Genomic DNA, 15,427 nt, shown 5'->3' with positions numbered 1-15,427 from the left:
GACAAAACCAGGGTGTTGGCAGGGCTTCATTCCTTTCTTGATGTTCTAGAGTTACAATCTGTTTCCTTGCCCTTTCCAGCTTCTAGCAGCTTTCACATTCCTTAGCTAGTGGCCCCTTTTCTCTATCTTCAAAGACAGCAATGGTGAGTTGAGTTAATCTCACATGACATCATATCACTCTGATCTATTCTGCCTCCTTCCACTTTTAAGGACTCTTGTAATTACATTGGGACCACCCAGATAATACAGTATAATTCTGGCTACAATCTTAATTCCCTTTGGCATGTAAGGTAATATCCTAACAAATTTAAGGGATTAGATTATGGAGGTCTTTTAAAGGAGTTTTATTCAATCTACCATATGAAGTAAAGTTCAATGCTATTAACTACAGAATCCACTTGGTTTTCATGAAAGTTACCAAAACTCAGATATAGTTTTTTGTAACGTGTGCTCAGTGAAATGTTGGTGGGTATAACACACATCCATACACAAATGTATGCATCATGTGAAAACACATATACACAAACACACATACACATTGCTACACAAGGTATTCCATGGTGAAATGTTTATAAAATGATGGATAAATCAAAACTCTATAGGTTACTTTATTACATGATATTGCAGAGACTTTGATGGACCAATATTCACTACTAAACTCCAAGATGGGGAGATGGTATTTCCCAAATTTAACTGATTATAAAATTCTTGTTTGTAAGACCAATGGGAAACACTACTGTAAGGTTTTTGACATATAGTTCCAGTTGCTTTTAGAAACAGCCCAATTGGTCTATTCTGTGGCTATAAATTACATCTAAGCCTTGATTTTCCCTTTTGAAATAGTTCCTATTGGTAGAACACAGAAGCATAGCACAGACATATACACATGTACTTATATCTTTTACTTTATGGAATTAAACATGGTTTATGTATTTTCAAACATGTTAACTCATGAAAAAAAATCTATTATTTTCTGTTAGCTAGAGGCTACTAGTGAAGCTCAGTTATTAAAAAGCCAATCATCCTATATCTAGTCTATGACTACAGTCATTGTCTCATCTATAATCCTCCTGTTGGTCAGTGAAAGGCTGGCTTTTTGTCATAAATTCCTCAAGATTGTTCCATGTTTAGCTCATTATTTCCCTGGATCATGCTATATGAAGTAGTCTCCCCCAGTGAGTTTGTATCATATTATCTTGTTCTTTTCCTTCATAAAAGCTATCAGGATCTGTGACCATCTTACATATTTGTTTGCTTACCTCATATTTATCTCTTTCCCCAACTAAAATGTAAGCACCATGAGGGCAGGAAATGTGTTGATCTTGTTTTCTGTTATATCTCCAATGACTTGAATTGTGCCTGACACATAGCAAGTGGCCAATAAATACATGATGATTGAATGAATAAATCCCTATTCTATGTATTAGAAATAAAAAGTTGAGTTACTGAGGCAAAATTACTTGCCTAATATCAAGCTTCTTTGTGATACAGCTAGGACCATATCCCTTGTCTCCTAATGCTTAGAGAAATGTCCTTTGCTTTACGAAATGTATTTGCTAATTACTGGTTTGTAGATCTACTGTGATTTAGTTGGTTTTTATTAACCAATACTTTCCCTCACTGTTTTAAAAATGACTCTGTAAGCACTGTAACTCAACCAATGAATAAATCTCCCAGTGTTGGGCACAGAAAGGAATGGGAAAACTTACATTTCTTCCCTATTATAACTCAGAGAAAAAGAAACACTTTCCCTTTTTTATTTTCTGCCAGCTCCTGAGGGACCTTCTGTGGGTATCTCTAGAACTATTCTTTCCAACTTTTGAAGACTAAGAGCATCTACTGAGGAACTAGTTTTCAGAGCTAGCAACATCAGCTACTTGAAGTAAGCCATATGAAATGCAGGTAGCATTATAGAGACAGTGTGAAATTCAAACACAGGTTTGCATTAATTATTTTTATTTTAATTTTTAATTGGAGTATAATTGACAAAAAATGTTACATTGGTATCAGATGTACAACATAGTATTCAACATCAGAGGCTTGCATTAATTTTGATGAAAGATAAAGGGCTTGATAATTAAAGCTAAGTGATGTGAACAATGTAGCCCCACATATATGGTATATGACTGCCATTAGCCTTGGTTACTGTTTCAGAACTTATTTATTCTGCTTGGCAATATGAATTTCTGAAAAGGACCCTGATGTTTAAGGTAGTCCCAGGTATTGAATGAAATCTAACTGTGGGCCTAGGACTGTCAAGGTTGCTATATGGGGTCTAGAGGAAATAAAAAAAAACCCTCTCCTACACTCAGGGGGCTTCTGGGTCTTACCTTCTTGGCAAAATAATGAAAGTAAGCTTTATAGAGGGTCAGTGGTTATTTCAGACAGCAGTGCATTGCAGTAGAACAGATTTTCAAAAGCCACTCTATAGAGCACTAGGGGATTTATGGCAGTGGCTGGAACCCAATGGGAGTGGGCTTGGCTGGACCCCAGTGGGACTGGGGCTTCATTAGGGTCATCTCTTCCTTCACTAAAGCTGCTTCCCCTCAATATGTTTTCATATTGGGTTTCAGCTTTAAACTTTTCTTGTAGAAATTGTTCCACTACTAAAAGGGGAATACCACTGAAATAGATAATGATTCTTAACATTTTAAAGTACCAATACTGCCATTTTATCTAATACCCTGTACTTCTCTTAAGTATGTCCTAAACCGTTTTTCAACATTAACATCAAAATGAATTAAGATTAAATTTGTTAAGTTTCTCAGGATCCACATAAGAGTGAAACCATATGGTATCTGTCTTTCTCTGTATGGCTTATTTCACTTAGCATCACACTCTCCAGTTCCATCCACGTTGCTACAAAAGGCCATATTTCATTTTTTCTCATTGCCACGTAGTATTCCATTGTGTATATAAACCACAATTTCTTTATCCATTCATCAGTTGATGGACATTTAGGCTCTTTCCATAATTTGGCTATTGTTGAGAGTGCTGCTATGAACATTGGGGTACAAGTGCCCCTATGCATCAGTACTCCTGTATCCCTTGGGTAGATTCCTAGCAGTGCTATTGCTGGGTCATAGGGTAGGTCTATTTTTAATTTTCTGAGGAACCTCCACACTGCTTTCCAGAGCGGCTGCACCAATTTGCATTCCCACCAACAGTGCAAGAGGGTTCCCGTTTCTCCACATCCTCTCCAGCATCTATAGTCTCCTGATTTGTTCATTTTGGCCACTCTGACTGGCGTGAGGTGATACCTGAGTGTGGTTTTGATTTGTATTTCCCTGATAAGGAGCGACGCTGAACATCTTTTCATGTGCCTGTTGGCCATCTGGATGTCTTCTTTAGAGAAGTGTCTATTCATGTTTTCTGCCCATTTCTTCACTGGGTTATTTGTTTTTCGGGTGTGGAGTTTGGTGAGCTCTTTATAGATTTTAGATACTAGCCCTTTGTCCGATATGTCATTTGCAAATATCTTTTCCCATTCCGTTGGTTGCCTTTTAGTTTTGTTGGTTGTTTCCTTTGCTGTGCAGAAGCTTTTTATCTTCATAAGGTCCCAGTAGTTCACTTTTGCTTTTAATTCCCTTGCCTTTGGGGATGTGTCGAGTAAGAGATTGCTACGGCTGAGGTCAGAGAGGTCTTTTCCTGCTTTCTCCTCTAAGGTTTTGATGGTTTCCTGTCTCACATACATCACCCTCAACGGGGAAAAACAGAGCTTTCTCCCTGAGATCAGGAACACGACAGGGATGCCCACTCTCACCGCTGTTGTTTAACATAGTGCTGGAAGTTCTAGCATCAGCAATCAGACAACAAAAGGAAACCAAAGGCATCAAAATTGGCAAAGATGAAGTCAAGCTTTCACTTTTTGCAGATGACATGATATTATACATGGAAAATCCGATAGACTCCACCAAAAGTCTGCTAGAACTGATACATGAATTCAGCAAAGTTGCAGGATACAAAATCAATGTACAGAAATCAGTTGCATTCGTATCCACTAACAATGAAGCAACAGAAAGACAAATAAAGAAAATGATCCCATTCACAATTGCACCAAGAAGCATAAAATACCTAGGAATAGGGGCGCCTGGGTGGCGCAGTCGGTTAAGCGTCCGACTTCAGCCAGGTCACGATCTCGCGGTCCGTGGGTTTGAGCCCCGTGTCGGGCTCTGGGCTGATGGCTCAGAGCCTGGAGCCTGTTTCCGATTCTGTGTCTCCCTCTCTCTCTGCCCCTCCCCCGTTCATGCTCTGTCTCTCTCTGTCCCAAAAATAAATAAACATTGAAAAAAAATCTTTAAAATACCTAGGAATAAATCTAACCAAAGATGTAAAGGATCTGTATGCTGAAAACTATAGAAAGCTTATGAAGGTAATTGAAGAAGATTTAAAGAAATGGAAAGACATTCCCTGCTCATGGATTGGAAGAATAAATATTGTCAAAATGTCAATACTACCCAAAGCTATCTACACATTCAATGCAATCCCAATCAAAATTGCACCAGCATTCTTCTCGAAACTAGAACAAGCAATCCTAAAATTCATTTGGAACCACAAAAGGCCCCGAATAGCCAAAGTAATTTTGAAGAAGAAGACAAAAGCAGGAGGCATCACAATCCCAGACTTTAGCCTCTACTACAAAGCTGTAATTATCAAGACAGCATGGTATTGGCACAAAAACAGACACACAGACCAATGGAATAGAATAGAAACCCCAGAACTAGACCCACAAACGTATGGCCAACTCATCTTTGACAAAGCAGGAAAGAACATCCAATGGAAAAAAGACAGCCTCTTTAACAAATGGTGCTGGGAGAACTGGACAGCAACATGCAGAAGGTTGAAACTAGACCACTTTCTCACACCATTCACAAAAATAAACTCAAAATAATGCTTTTTAAAAATGGACACATAGTTCCATCTATTTCATAGACTTATTCAGAAAATTAAATGACATAATCTATTACAATATTTAGTACAGAATTTAGCATCTGTTGAACTATCAATATTACTAAGTAGTGTTACTAAAAATAATACTAAATATTATTATAACAATTATTATTAGTAGATCTATTATTAAATGATAGTAAATATTATTATAACAATAATTATTATTAGTTGTAGAGCTATTGTTAAATAACTATTATTTTATATAGTTAAGTATATCATATAGTTATTAATATTATTACAATATCTCTATTAGAGTAATAGTTTTTTTTTAGGATCTAATTTGAGGCCTAGATAATCTTAACATAGTCATTATGCTATAATAAAAATAACATAACTTTTGAGTCAAACAAATCCGATAGAACTTCCATTTCTGCCACTTACTAAATATATAGGCTAAAGAAAGTAATTTTATCTGTCTGAAGCTGAATTTCTTTTTCCGCAAAATAATTCAACAATACCTACTACTACTTTGGGCTCCTTTTTAATTTAAAGTTTAGTTAATATACAGTGCAATATTGGGTTCAGAAGTAGAATTCAGTGATTCATCACTTACATACAACACTCAGTGCTCATCACAAGTGACTTTGGGCTCTTATGAGGAATAAAGTTTTATTCCTCTTATGAGGAATAAAACAGTGTATGTACAAATGCATATTGTAGTGCCTAACACGTAATGAATTTTCAAATAATTTTGTTTCCATATGTGTAAAATAATGCTTTTGGCATTAATGAAGTGTGATGAGATACTTTCAAACTTATATTAAACCTCATGGGACATAAACTTCAGCAATGCCCCAAAACCGCAATACATGCATAGAGGTCTGGTCAGCAACATTATTCCTAAAATATTAATAATCAACTTGTCACATTACAGACAAATATTTTGTAAACTGTTAGCTTTCTTTCTATTCTTAAGTACAACTAAGTTATAGAAACTAAGACAAAGTAAGTAAACCAGTGTAAGTCTCAAGCACTAATATGGCAACCAACTTATAGGGGAAAAGGCTTGGCCCAGATTTTCCAAAGTTATAAATAATGCACATGGTGTACATTTTGGGTAGTAAAACTTTTTTCAGTTTAGTATGGCCCATGCTACTAAGCTCGTGTATGTTATTCTGAAGAAATAGATCTTTAGGAAACAGCTCATTAAGCCTAGAATGCCTACAAGGAAGAGTGAATGCTGCCATGAACCAGCTCCAACTATGTGTGTGAAGAAAGCTGAGTGAGCTCGTGAAACCCATCTTTTTGCTTTCCAAAGTCTTCACTTATTCCAGATTAAATGAAGATCTTCAAGGAATTATTTGAAGGTAAAAGGGTAAGAAGAGTATATAAAAAACACAAAGAATCAAGGGGTGCCTGGGTGGCTCAGTCTGTTGAGTGTCCAACTTCGGCTCAGGTCATGATCTCACCACTCATGAGTTCAAGCCCCGCGTTGGTTTCTGGCAGTTCAGAGCCTGGAGACTGCTTCAGATTCTGTGTCCTGCTCTCTGCCCCTCCATCACTCATGCTCTGTCTCTCTCTCTCTCAAGAATAAATAAAACTTTATAAAAAATTAAAAAAAAACACAAAGAATTCAAAAAATCCCTTGTTCCCACCATTATACCCACAATGCATATATCAAATCATGACTCAAGCTAATGAAATTATCACGTATTGCTATTTATATTGATAGTAATTCTGGCTTCACATTTTCACTCAATTAGTTGTGACTTGCTTGGGATTGTGTTTCTATGATAACTTTAGAAAGAGTTGACTAATTTTGCTAAACTGAAGAGATGCAAGGGTATCATAAGTTTCCATTTTTAATATTGCCATATTGAAGCAAATGGTGGATAATTTATTACTTCATAACATTATATATTTTATAATTTTTAATTACTTTCAAATAAATTTAGTACTTGGTTTAAGGTTACAGAGATATATCATTATATTGAATAACAGAGTATAGAACTGTTAATTTATGAGGTCTTCCCACAAAAAGTCATTCTCCCTTTTCCCATCTCTGTTTGACAGTTATCATATTGCATTGTAATTCTGCATACACATCTGTCTTTCCCACTAGACTGAAAATACCTTAAGGCCAAGAACCTTATTTTATTCACCTCTAGATCCCCAGGATCTAACATAGTGTTTGGCATCTGTTAAGAACTCAAAAACTGTTTCTATTTAAATAAAGTTTTAAAAAGATAGATTTGGTTGAACAGCTAATTTCCTGTTTTAAGGGTTCAATTAGTTACTCATTTTTGCCTGTAGTCCTGCGTATTGCATTAACTAATATATTTTGCTTTATACTCTTGTAGAGCCTTTTACAGTGGTCTCTTCGGGGACCTAATACAGTTTTCAGTAGAAACTGATATGCTGGTGAAATCGATTTCTGATGAAGATTAACACTCTTTTATACACAAAGAAAGTTTGATCCAGTAGCACATAACACAGCCATGAAATATGAATTTGAATAGCTTATAAAAATAAAATAAATTCTGAATGACAATAGAAGAGAAATAAAGAGAATCTTTCATACTGGATCAGATTCATCTAAAGATGACTATCCGACCTTTTGAAACATCTGACTTATTCAATTAGTTTGAACTGTTCCATGGGTCTGAGTTTTTGTGATATACTTTAGGCCCCCAAACCTCCTTTTTGACTCTTTGACACAAAAAGATAAACTAAACAGTGTTTATATGTATTTTTTGCATGACACTGGGTTAAATCTTAGGAAATTTCCAAAAAAAAAGTTATCATCAATGAGAAGAACAGGTTATATTTCCAAGTTTACCTTTAATTGCAATTAGATGTCAGATCTCAAATCTTTTCATTCACATTTATTCATGGCTTTTTCAAAGGTTCTAGGAGTCTGTTACAATTTGTAAAGCATGCATTCGGGTTCTAAAAAAATAAGCAGTGCCTAAAGAATGATTTACTTAGCATTTCAAGTAGGGCACATTTTGCAATGATGTTTCAATACTTTGGTATTAAAATGTAATATGAATTAATATCATTTAATGCACTGTTATTTTTTCTTAGAAAAAATGAAAATATATTTCTTTTCAACTGCCAAAAAAAAAGAATTAGCGCTGGTATAGTAAAGGTTTATTTATCAAATTTAAAGCTAAATTTACCTTCACAGTAAGAAAATAAATGGGAGATGATAGGACAAAATTGAATTTTTTTGTGTTTTGTATATTGCTTTTGTCTTTATATTTCATACATTACCACAGTCTGCTTTAGCAGAATAGGTTTGCTTTGTGAGAGCACTAGTTTTCATATTATTTTGTTAAAAATGTGTTTATCATCTCAAAATGTATGGCTATTTGGTTAAGATTAATCTTCTTTCAGCATTACAATGTGAATAAAATTTAATAACAGCCAAACTGTCATCACTATGTCAGCAAAAAGTGTGTAAATTTCTATAACATTGTGGATGACTAATGGATTACTCTATAGAAAAGAGAAAGTTTAGATGTTTATTTTCCTCTAGAGACACAACAAAATATCTGTACTGATGCCAACCCATGAACAAAAGAAGTATTCATTTCTACTGAAAAATTCCATTTACTGGATTGCCTTTACAGATATGTAGAACTGAAAACTGAGTGTAATTCTCAAAGAAACACATAAATAATAATTCATGACTATGTTTTCTAAAACTATCCTGAAGCTGGCACTTAAGCATTTCCCTCAATATGTCTCATTTTGTATGAAATGCCTGCATGGGATTCTTGTCTATGGGGAAAATGGAACTTACAATTCTTTAGAGAAAATTAATGTATGTTCTAGGTAGCTATTGTTTAACAAACTACCTAATTTACTGTAGCATAACAACTGTTTTATTTGCTCATAACTTTTTGGGTTAGAAACATCAGAACAGTTTACCTTAATGGTTTCTCCCTGAACTACATGGCATAAGCCAGGGTAGCTGGGGCTACAGGATCCACTTTCAATACGGCTTCTTCATTTATCAGCCTCTATGTTCACTGGCCTCTCTTTCTCCAAATGATGCCCCATCCTCTAGGGCTTCTCCATGTGGTTTGAGCTTTTCATAGCATGGTAGTTTCAGAGAAGACCAGGCCCTGAAGAGAAGCTTCAAGATTTCTTTTGACCCAGCCTCCAAACTCCCAGAATATCATTTTTTATCATACTCTTTTGATCAAGCATATCCCTAAGGCCATCTTAGATTCAAGGGAAGGGGGATGATAACATGTTTAAATGGTAAGAGTAACAAAAAGTCTATGGTGAACTTTAATCTAATAGAATGTTGTCTCAGATGTTAGGTACTGACTGAGATTGGGGAAACCTAAACTTGGTAATGTGTTAGGCTGTTTGAATTGGATTGTTGTATTCTTTTGTAGTTCTAGTTTTAATTCTAATTTGAGGATGTCTAAAGCTTAATTTGTTTGATAAACTTAAAAAAATAAAGTAAAATTATTTCCAAAAGTTTTCATGATCTTACTGAAATCTGAAAATTTTCCAGATATAGAGAGGGATGTCCAATCAACCCAATTATCTTTCTCTCTTTTCTACACCTGGGATTTCTAAAGGTTCTGACTGCAGAGCTCCCACTGACACTGAGGAGTAAGTACTCTTAACATCACTTTGCTATTGAGGCATAAGAGTAACTTACAAAATAACTTCCAGTTGTGAATAAATGGTGCTAAATAAATATATGGAAAGTTAAAATCACTTAAAATTAACTAGTTATGTGCTTTTCGAAATGCCAAAGATAAGGTTTAACTGATTTTGTTTTCCTTTCCATGAATTACATGGTTGCTTTAGCATTTCAGAGAAGCAGCCTTTCTGGGATGAAAAATGGGCAGGTCTCCATCTTTCTGTCAATAAAGTTGTCTCCAAGTTGTGTCACAAATTAAAACCTGAAAAGTTCAGCCTTTCAACTATTGAAAACAAATTACTTTAGTAATTTTACAGGGTTGTGTTGGTGGTGGGTTATATTGGCATATATACCTATGTTGGAATATGCATTTATACCAAGCACATATCTTAGAGATGTCCTAAATAGCACATACAAATTCTGTACCCAGTGAATCTCAATGAAATGTACTCCTTACAATGGTCTCTCTCCTTGCTTAAGAAAAGTACTCATCTAACATTTCTTGTTAAAGCTCGACTAATAGCAGAGGAAAATGAAGTATCACTCATGGGCCACAAAGACAAAATTTGAAATAGTTGTTTGAATTTTTATTTCTACTCTATAATATATAAGTTTTCATATAAAAGGCATTATCCACTTAAATCTTCATGAAAACTTATGATATAAGGCTAGCCTATGGCTTCATGTAACTCCTGGCAAACCACAGAGTACAACTTGAGGTATTTTTATCCCAGTATTGATGGAAAGATGTAAGCAAAAATTACTGAGGGTATGTGTCAGTCCATCTAGATTTGGCTTTAACAAAATGTAATGATTCTTCAAAATAATACAAGTGGTGGGGGGAGAACCATATTCTAATACTTCAACATTATCTACAAAATATTCACTACTATTTCCACAATCCATTCTTAATAACATATTTCTTTTCTTTTTTCATGTTTTTGTTTGTTTTGAAATACTTAATTTTGGTACTCCTACTGGTATGCTGCATTAACTACATGCTATAATTATTTTTAGAAAAATGAACAAGTTCTTAGGAATATAATTTTTTTCTCACCTATTCTCAAGATATAAATAAGCCTCTAATAATCCAAATTGAATTGGAAAGATCAAAAATTGAGTAAAAAACATTACAAAGTGGATGAAATTGTGACTAATTTATCTTCCCTGGTTATATAATTGGTAGGTACCACTACACTCACAGGTTTCAATAAATCATATTATCGAAATAAACCCAATACACTTCCAGTATATTTACTCAGTTGCCTTACTTAGAACTGAAGCAATTCTTCAAACTGAAGAATAGAATTAAACCCTAGGTGGATGAAAGCTCACAAATGTTAAAGTACATGGTTTAGAGTAAAGGCCATGGTATGAAGAGATACTAATAGGCCTCTGAGTCTCAAGTTCACAGTTCTTGAAATATAAGGCTTACTGGTAGAGGACTCAAATATAAGGCTCAACACCTTGTGTCTTTATTTGAGACTGCAGTAAAATATTAGCACCAATAAATCAACTTGTTACTTTTACCAACACCAGATATTCATAAATCTTCAGGATCTCAACCTGAAAATAAGTTTTAAATAGCCCTGTAGTGTACCATTGGAAATAATATTATCAAATCATTTTATAAGTTGTACTGAGGGGCTCTTTTATTTTCAAAAGTGCTATTCTCTAGGAGTTAATGTTCTCTAAATGAAAATTTTTGGCTAACAAGCATGAAAAGTTTTTTGTACTGGTTACCAATGCATGACACCTATGAATCAATCAATCACAGAGTTAAAAAGCTCTGTCCTATAGCACATTTAATACCCAGTGGAACCAATTAGTATTACAATTCCTTGATGCAATTCAAACTCATTTCCTTAAACTATTAAACTGAATTCCAGGGTTATAAATGAGCAGACACAAATTGATTTGCATGTAATAACAGTGGCAATAAACCTTTCCTGGTTCATGTAATTTTCCCCATCTGTTAACAGAGAGCAAGTTTAGGATCTATTATTCCCAGAAGGGGACTTACCCAGCTGGACATCTATAACACTTGGCTGATTCTCCATGGGGAACAATGGCTTGGGAGGCTTGTCTGTGAGTAAAGCTAGAAGAGAAAATGAAAGAAGGTAATGGAAAAATTGAGATAAATTGCAGGATAAGAAAGATCCTATTGTGAATGATATTTAATGTTTGTACACTTGATGGTGTGTAAACACTTATTAGACAGCGTTCATACTTGAGTTGTTACTCTATCCATACAATATCCATTTCCCAGCACATTTAGAGCACCATTGATTCACTGTAAATAGGTCATTTCAACAGCTACACTTTCAAACAAGATCAAACAAATGGACTATTTTGAGTGCTTTTTATAAGCTTGTAAGTAAATAAATATATATTTTAAATATATAATCAGATAAACATTAAATCTTCATTTGTACTTTGTGTTGTTAAATATCCTTAATGAAATACAACCCTAATAGACATTTCTAATAGACCTCTGAATCATGCCCCATTCTTCACTCAGCCTCTGAAACAATATAATAAAACACCGGTACCTTCATTAGGATAATGAATAAAAATACTGATTGAGTAACTTTTGTCCACTAGTCCTGTGCCAAATGTTAAGGAAGAAGGAATTAAAGTCTGCTTCCAATTCCGTCTCCCTCTCTCTCTGCCCCTCCCCACTCATGCGCACACACACACACACACACACACACTCTCCCTATCTCTCTCAAAAATAAACATTAAGAAAATATAAATAAATAAATAAATAAATAAATAAATAAAGTATTGGGACTTAAAGAAAAAAAAAACTTCCCAGTGAAGGAAATAATCAAGGAAACTAAAAAGCAACCTACAGAATGGGAGAAGGTATTTGCAAATGACATATATGATAACAGGTTAGTATCCAAAATCTATAAAGAACTTAAATTAACCACACATAAAATGAATAATCCAATTTAAATAAATGGGCAGAATGAATAGGTATTTTTCCTAAGACATGATGACCAACAGACACATGAAGGATGCTCAACATCACTAATAATTAGGGAAATGCAAATGAAAACCACACTGAGATATCACTCCACCCCTGTCAGAATGGTTAAAATCAATAATACAAGAAACAACAGGTGCTGGAGAGGTTGTGGAGAAAGGAGAACATTCCTGGTACTGTTGGTGGGAATGTAAACTGGTGTAGCCATTCTGGAAAACAGTATGGAGGTTCCTGAAAAAGTTAAAAGTAGAAGTACCTTGGGCACCCAGCTGGTTCAGTCAGGAGAGCATGTGACTCTTGATCTCAGGCTTGTGGGTTCGAGCCCCATGTTGGGTGTAGAGATTACTTAAATAAATAAATAAATTTTAAAAAGAACTACCCTATTATCTAGCAATGCACTACTAGATATTTACAAAAAAAAGGAAAAATACTAATTCAAAGGGATATATACATACCTGAATATTTTTGCAGCATTATTTGTAAGAGCCACATTATGGAAACAGCCCAAGTGTCCAACTGATGAATGGATACAGAAGAGGTGATATGTATATATATATATATATATATATATACACACACATATACATATATATACATGTATATATACACACACATATATACATGTATATATACATGTATATACACATGTATGTATACACACACACGCATGCGCACACAATGGACAATTACTCAGCCATAAAAAATAATGAAATCTTGCCATTTGCAATGGCATTGATGCAGCTAGAGAGTATTATGCTAAGCAAAATAAGTCAGCCACAGAAAGACAAATACCACATTATTTCACTCATAGGTGTAGTTTAAAAAAAACAAAACGAACCAAGGAGAAAAAAAGAAACAGGGAAGCAAATCAAGAAACAGACTCTTAACTATAGAGAACAAACTGATGGTTACTAGAGGGGAGGTGGGTGAGGGAATCAGTTAAGGTGATGGGGATTAAGGAGTGCACTTGTGATGAGCTGATTTGGGCATAATGTAGACAAACATACAAATATAATATGTATAGTTTTCATTACCTAAATATTTCAGTTACCCTTAATAAACTGATATTTGTTTATTTATTTTTTATTTATGAGAGAGAGAGAGAGAGAGAGAGAGAGAGAAAGCCTGAGTGGGGGAGATGGGCACAAAGAGAGAGAACCTTAAGCAGGCTCCGTGTTCAGTGTGGAGCCTGACATGGGGCTCAATCCCGTGACTCTGGGATCATGACCTGAGCTTAAATCAAGAGTTAGATTCTCAACTGACTGACCCATCCAGGCTCCCCAATAATCTGGTATTTCAATATTATTTGGAACTTAAAGGATATACTTTAAACAAAATTTAAATATTTGAACTTAAAATCCAGTCATAAAAGACATTTGATTTCATTGTTCTTTGTTACTCTTTGTAAGAGCAAAATATTAGAAACAACCAAAATATCCATCAGTAGGACAGTAGTTAAAAAATATGGTGCTTTCATATACTGTTATGATGCAGCTGTTTAAATAATTAGGTAAATCTGTACATCTGTTATAAAAAGATCTCCAAGATAAACTTTTCAACAGTGTGCATAGCATACTATCCTGTGTATAAAAATAAAACTATGTGTGTTTGTATGTGCCCATGTGTATTCACATATGTGTTTAAGTATGTAATATTTCTGAATGGATACATGTAAAAATGATTAACAGTGATATCCTCTGAAGAAAGGAATTGGGTGGCTGAAGAATGGTGGAGGGGGGTAAAGACAGTCAGAGGAAAATTTAATTTTGACTATATGCTTTTTCTACATTTTGAACAACATGCATATACTGGGTATTCAAAACATGAAAAAAACTAAAATTAAATAAAATCTAGCCACTTTCATTTTATTTATAAAAATAATTTTGATTTCTGTGTATAATTATTCTCAATTTGCCTTACACATCCAGATTATAGACATTTAGCCTATTAGAAATTCTTGTTAGTGTTATTTTCAACTATATCTTGCCTCCAAATGAATTAATTGGAATGTGATTGGTGGGAAGCAACTGTAAGTATTGTATTTCATGCTCAAAGATGCATATCTTGTCCAATTTTTATCAGGATATGAATTTGGAGTCATTGTTGTTCTTCATCCTCACCTCCTGCCATAGATTATGGATACATTTACCCTGATTTCATTATTGTTACATGTCAATTACTGAAGTGATATTTATTAACAGAAATGATATTAATTGTCTTACATTTATAGGCAGTTCATAATTTTCAAAGTGCTTTCAGATGCATTAGTTCATGCTGTCTACACAATGACCTTGTAAAGTAAAGAAGATAGTTACAATATGGCCAATTTAGAGATGAAGCTAAATGAGGGTTACATTATCTCATTTGGTGCCCCCTTGTGACCAAAAGCCCCCATTTGCAGAACTGCCAGAAAGATAAAAGTTGTAGGCAGGAGACAGGTACAAGTGCTCAATACTGAACCAATGGTTTTAGCCTCTTTGACTACACACTAAGCTAAGTTTCCTAGATCCATGGGAATGGCTTTCTTTCAAATGGCCGACAGAGACATGATTCCTGTAGGACATTCCACACACATACATTTTCCCCCAAACCCATAAATAAAAGGGGATGAATTTACACTTTACCCTAACACATCCCAGTGTTATGTATGGGTGTGGAGCCTCATTAAATTCCAATATCATGTATAGGCATGGTAATTGCCAAGATGTGCAGGACATTTGTGATGATAAAACAGCAACTGTAGCAGTTCATCTGGATCCTGACCACCAGCCCAGAGACAAATCTATCAGCACCCAGTGTAATTATATAGCATTTGCAGATTAGCTAGAGCACATGCTGCCATGGAAAGACAAACTCATTTCTTTCTTCTTTTTAAA

General features: G+C 34.7%; 1 protein-coding gene across 1 annotated transcript in view; it reads right to left on the bottom strand.

Moving 5' to 3' along the window:
- Nucleotides 1-15,427, bottom strand: part of IL1RAPL2 (interleukin 1 receptor accessory protein like 2) — a 612,469-nt gene that overhangs the window by 289,559 nt on the left and 307,483 nt on the right. Inside the window, exon 6 of the mRNA XM_047082151.1 lies at nucleotides 11,583-11,657. Coding sequence (XP_046938107.1) covers nucleotides 11,583-11,657 — 75 coding nt within the window. The remainder of the gene's footprint in view (nucleotides 1-11,582; nucleotides 11,658-15,427) is intronic.

The sequence above is a fragment of the Lynx rufus genome, unplaced genomic scaffold, assembly GCF_022079265.1.
Source record: "Lynx rufus isolate CCGP_SWC_20201006 ecotype Redwood Valley unplaced genomic scaffold, mLynRuf1.p SCAF_19, whole genome shotgun sequence".
NCBI lineage: Eukaryota > Metazoa > Chordata > Mammalia > Carnivora > Felidae > Lynx > Lynx rufus.
The sequence above is the reverse complement of the archived record's forward strand: the minus strand, read 5'-3'. Positions and strand labels throughout refer to the sequence as shown.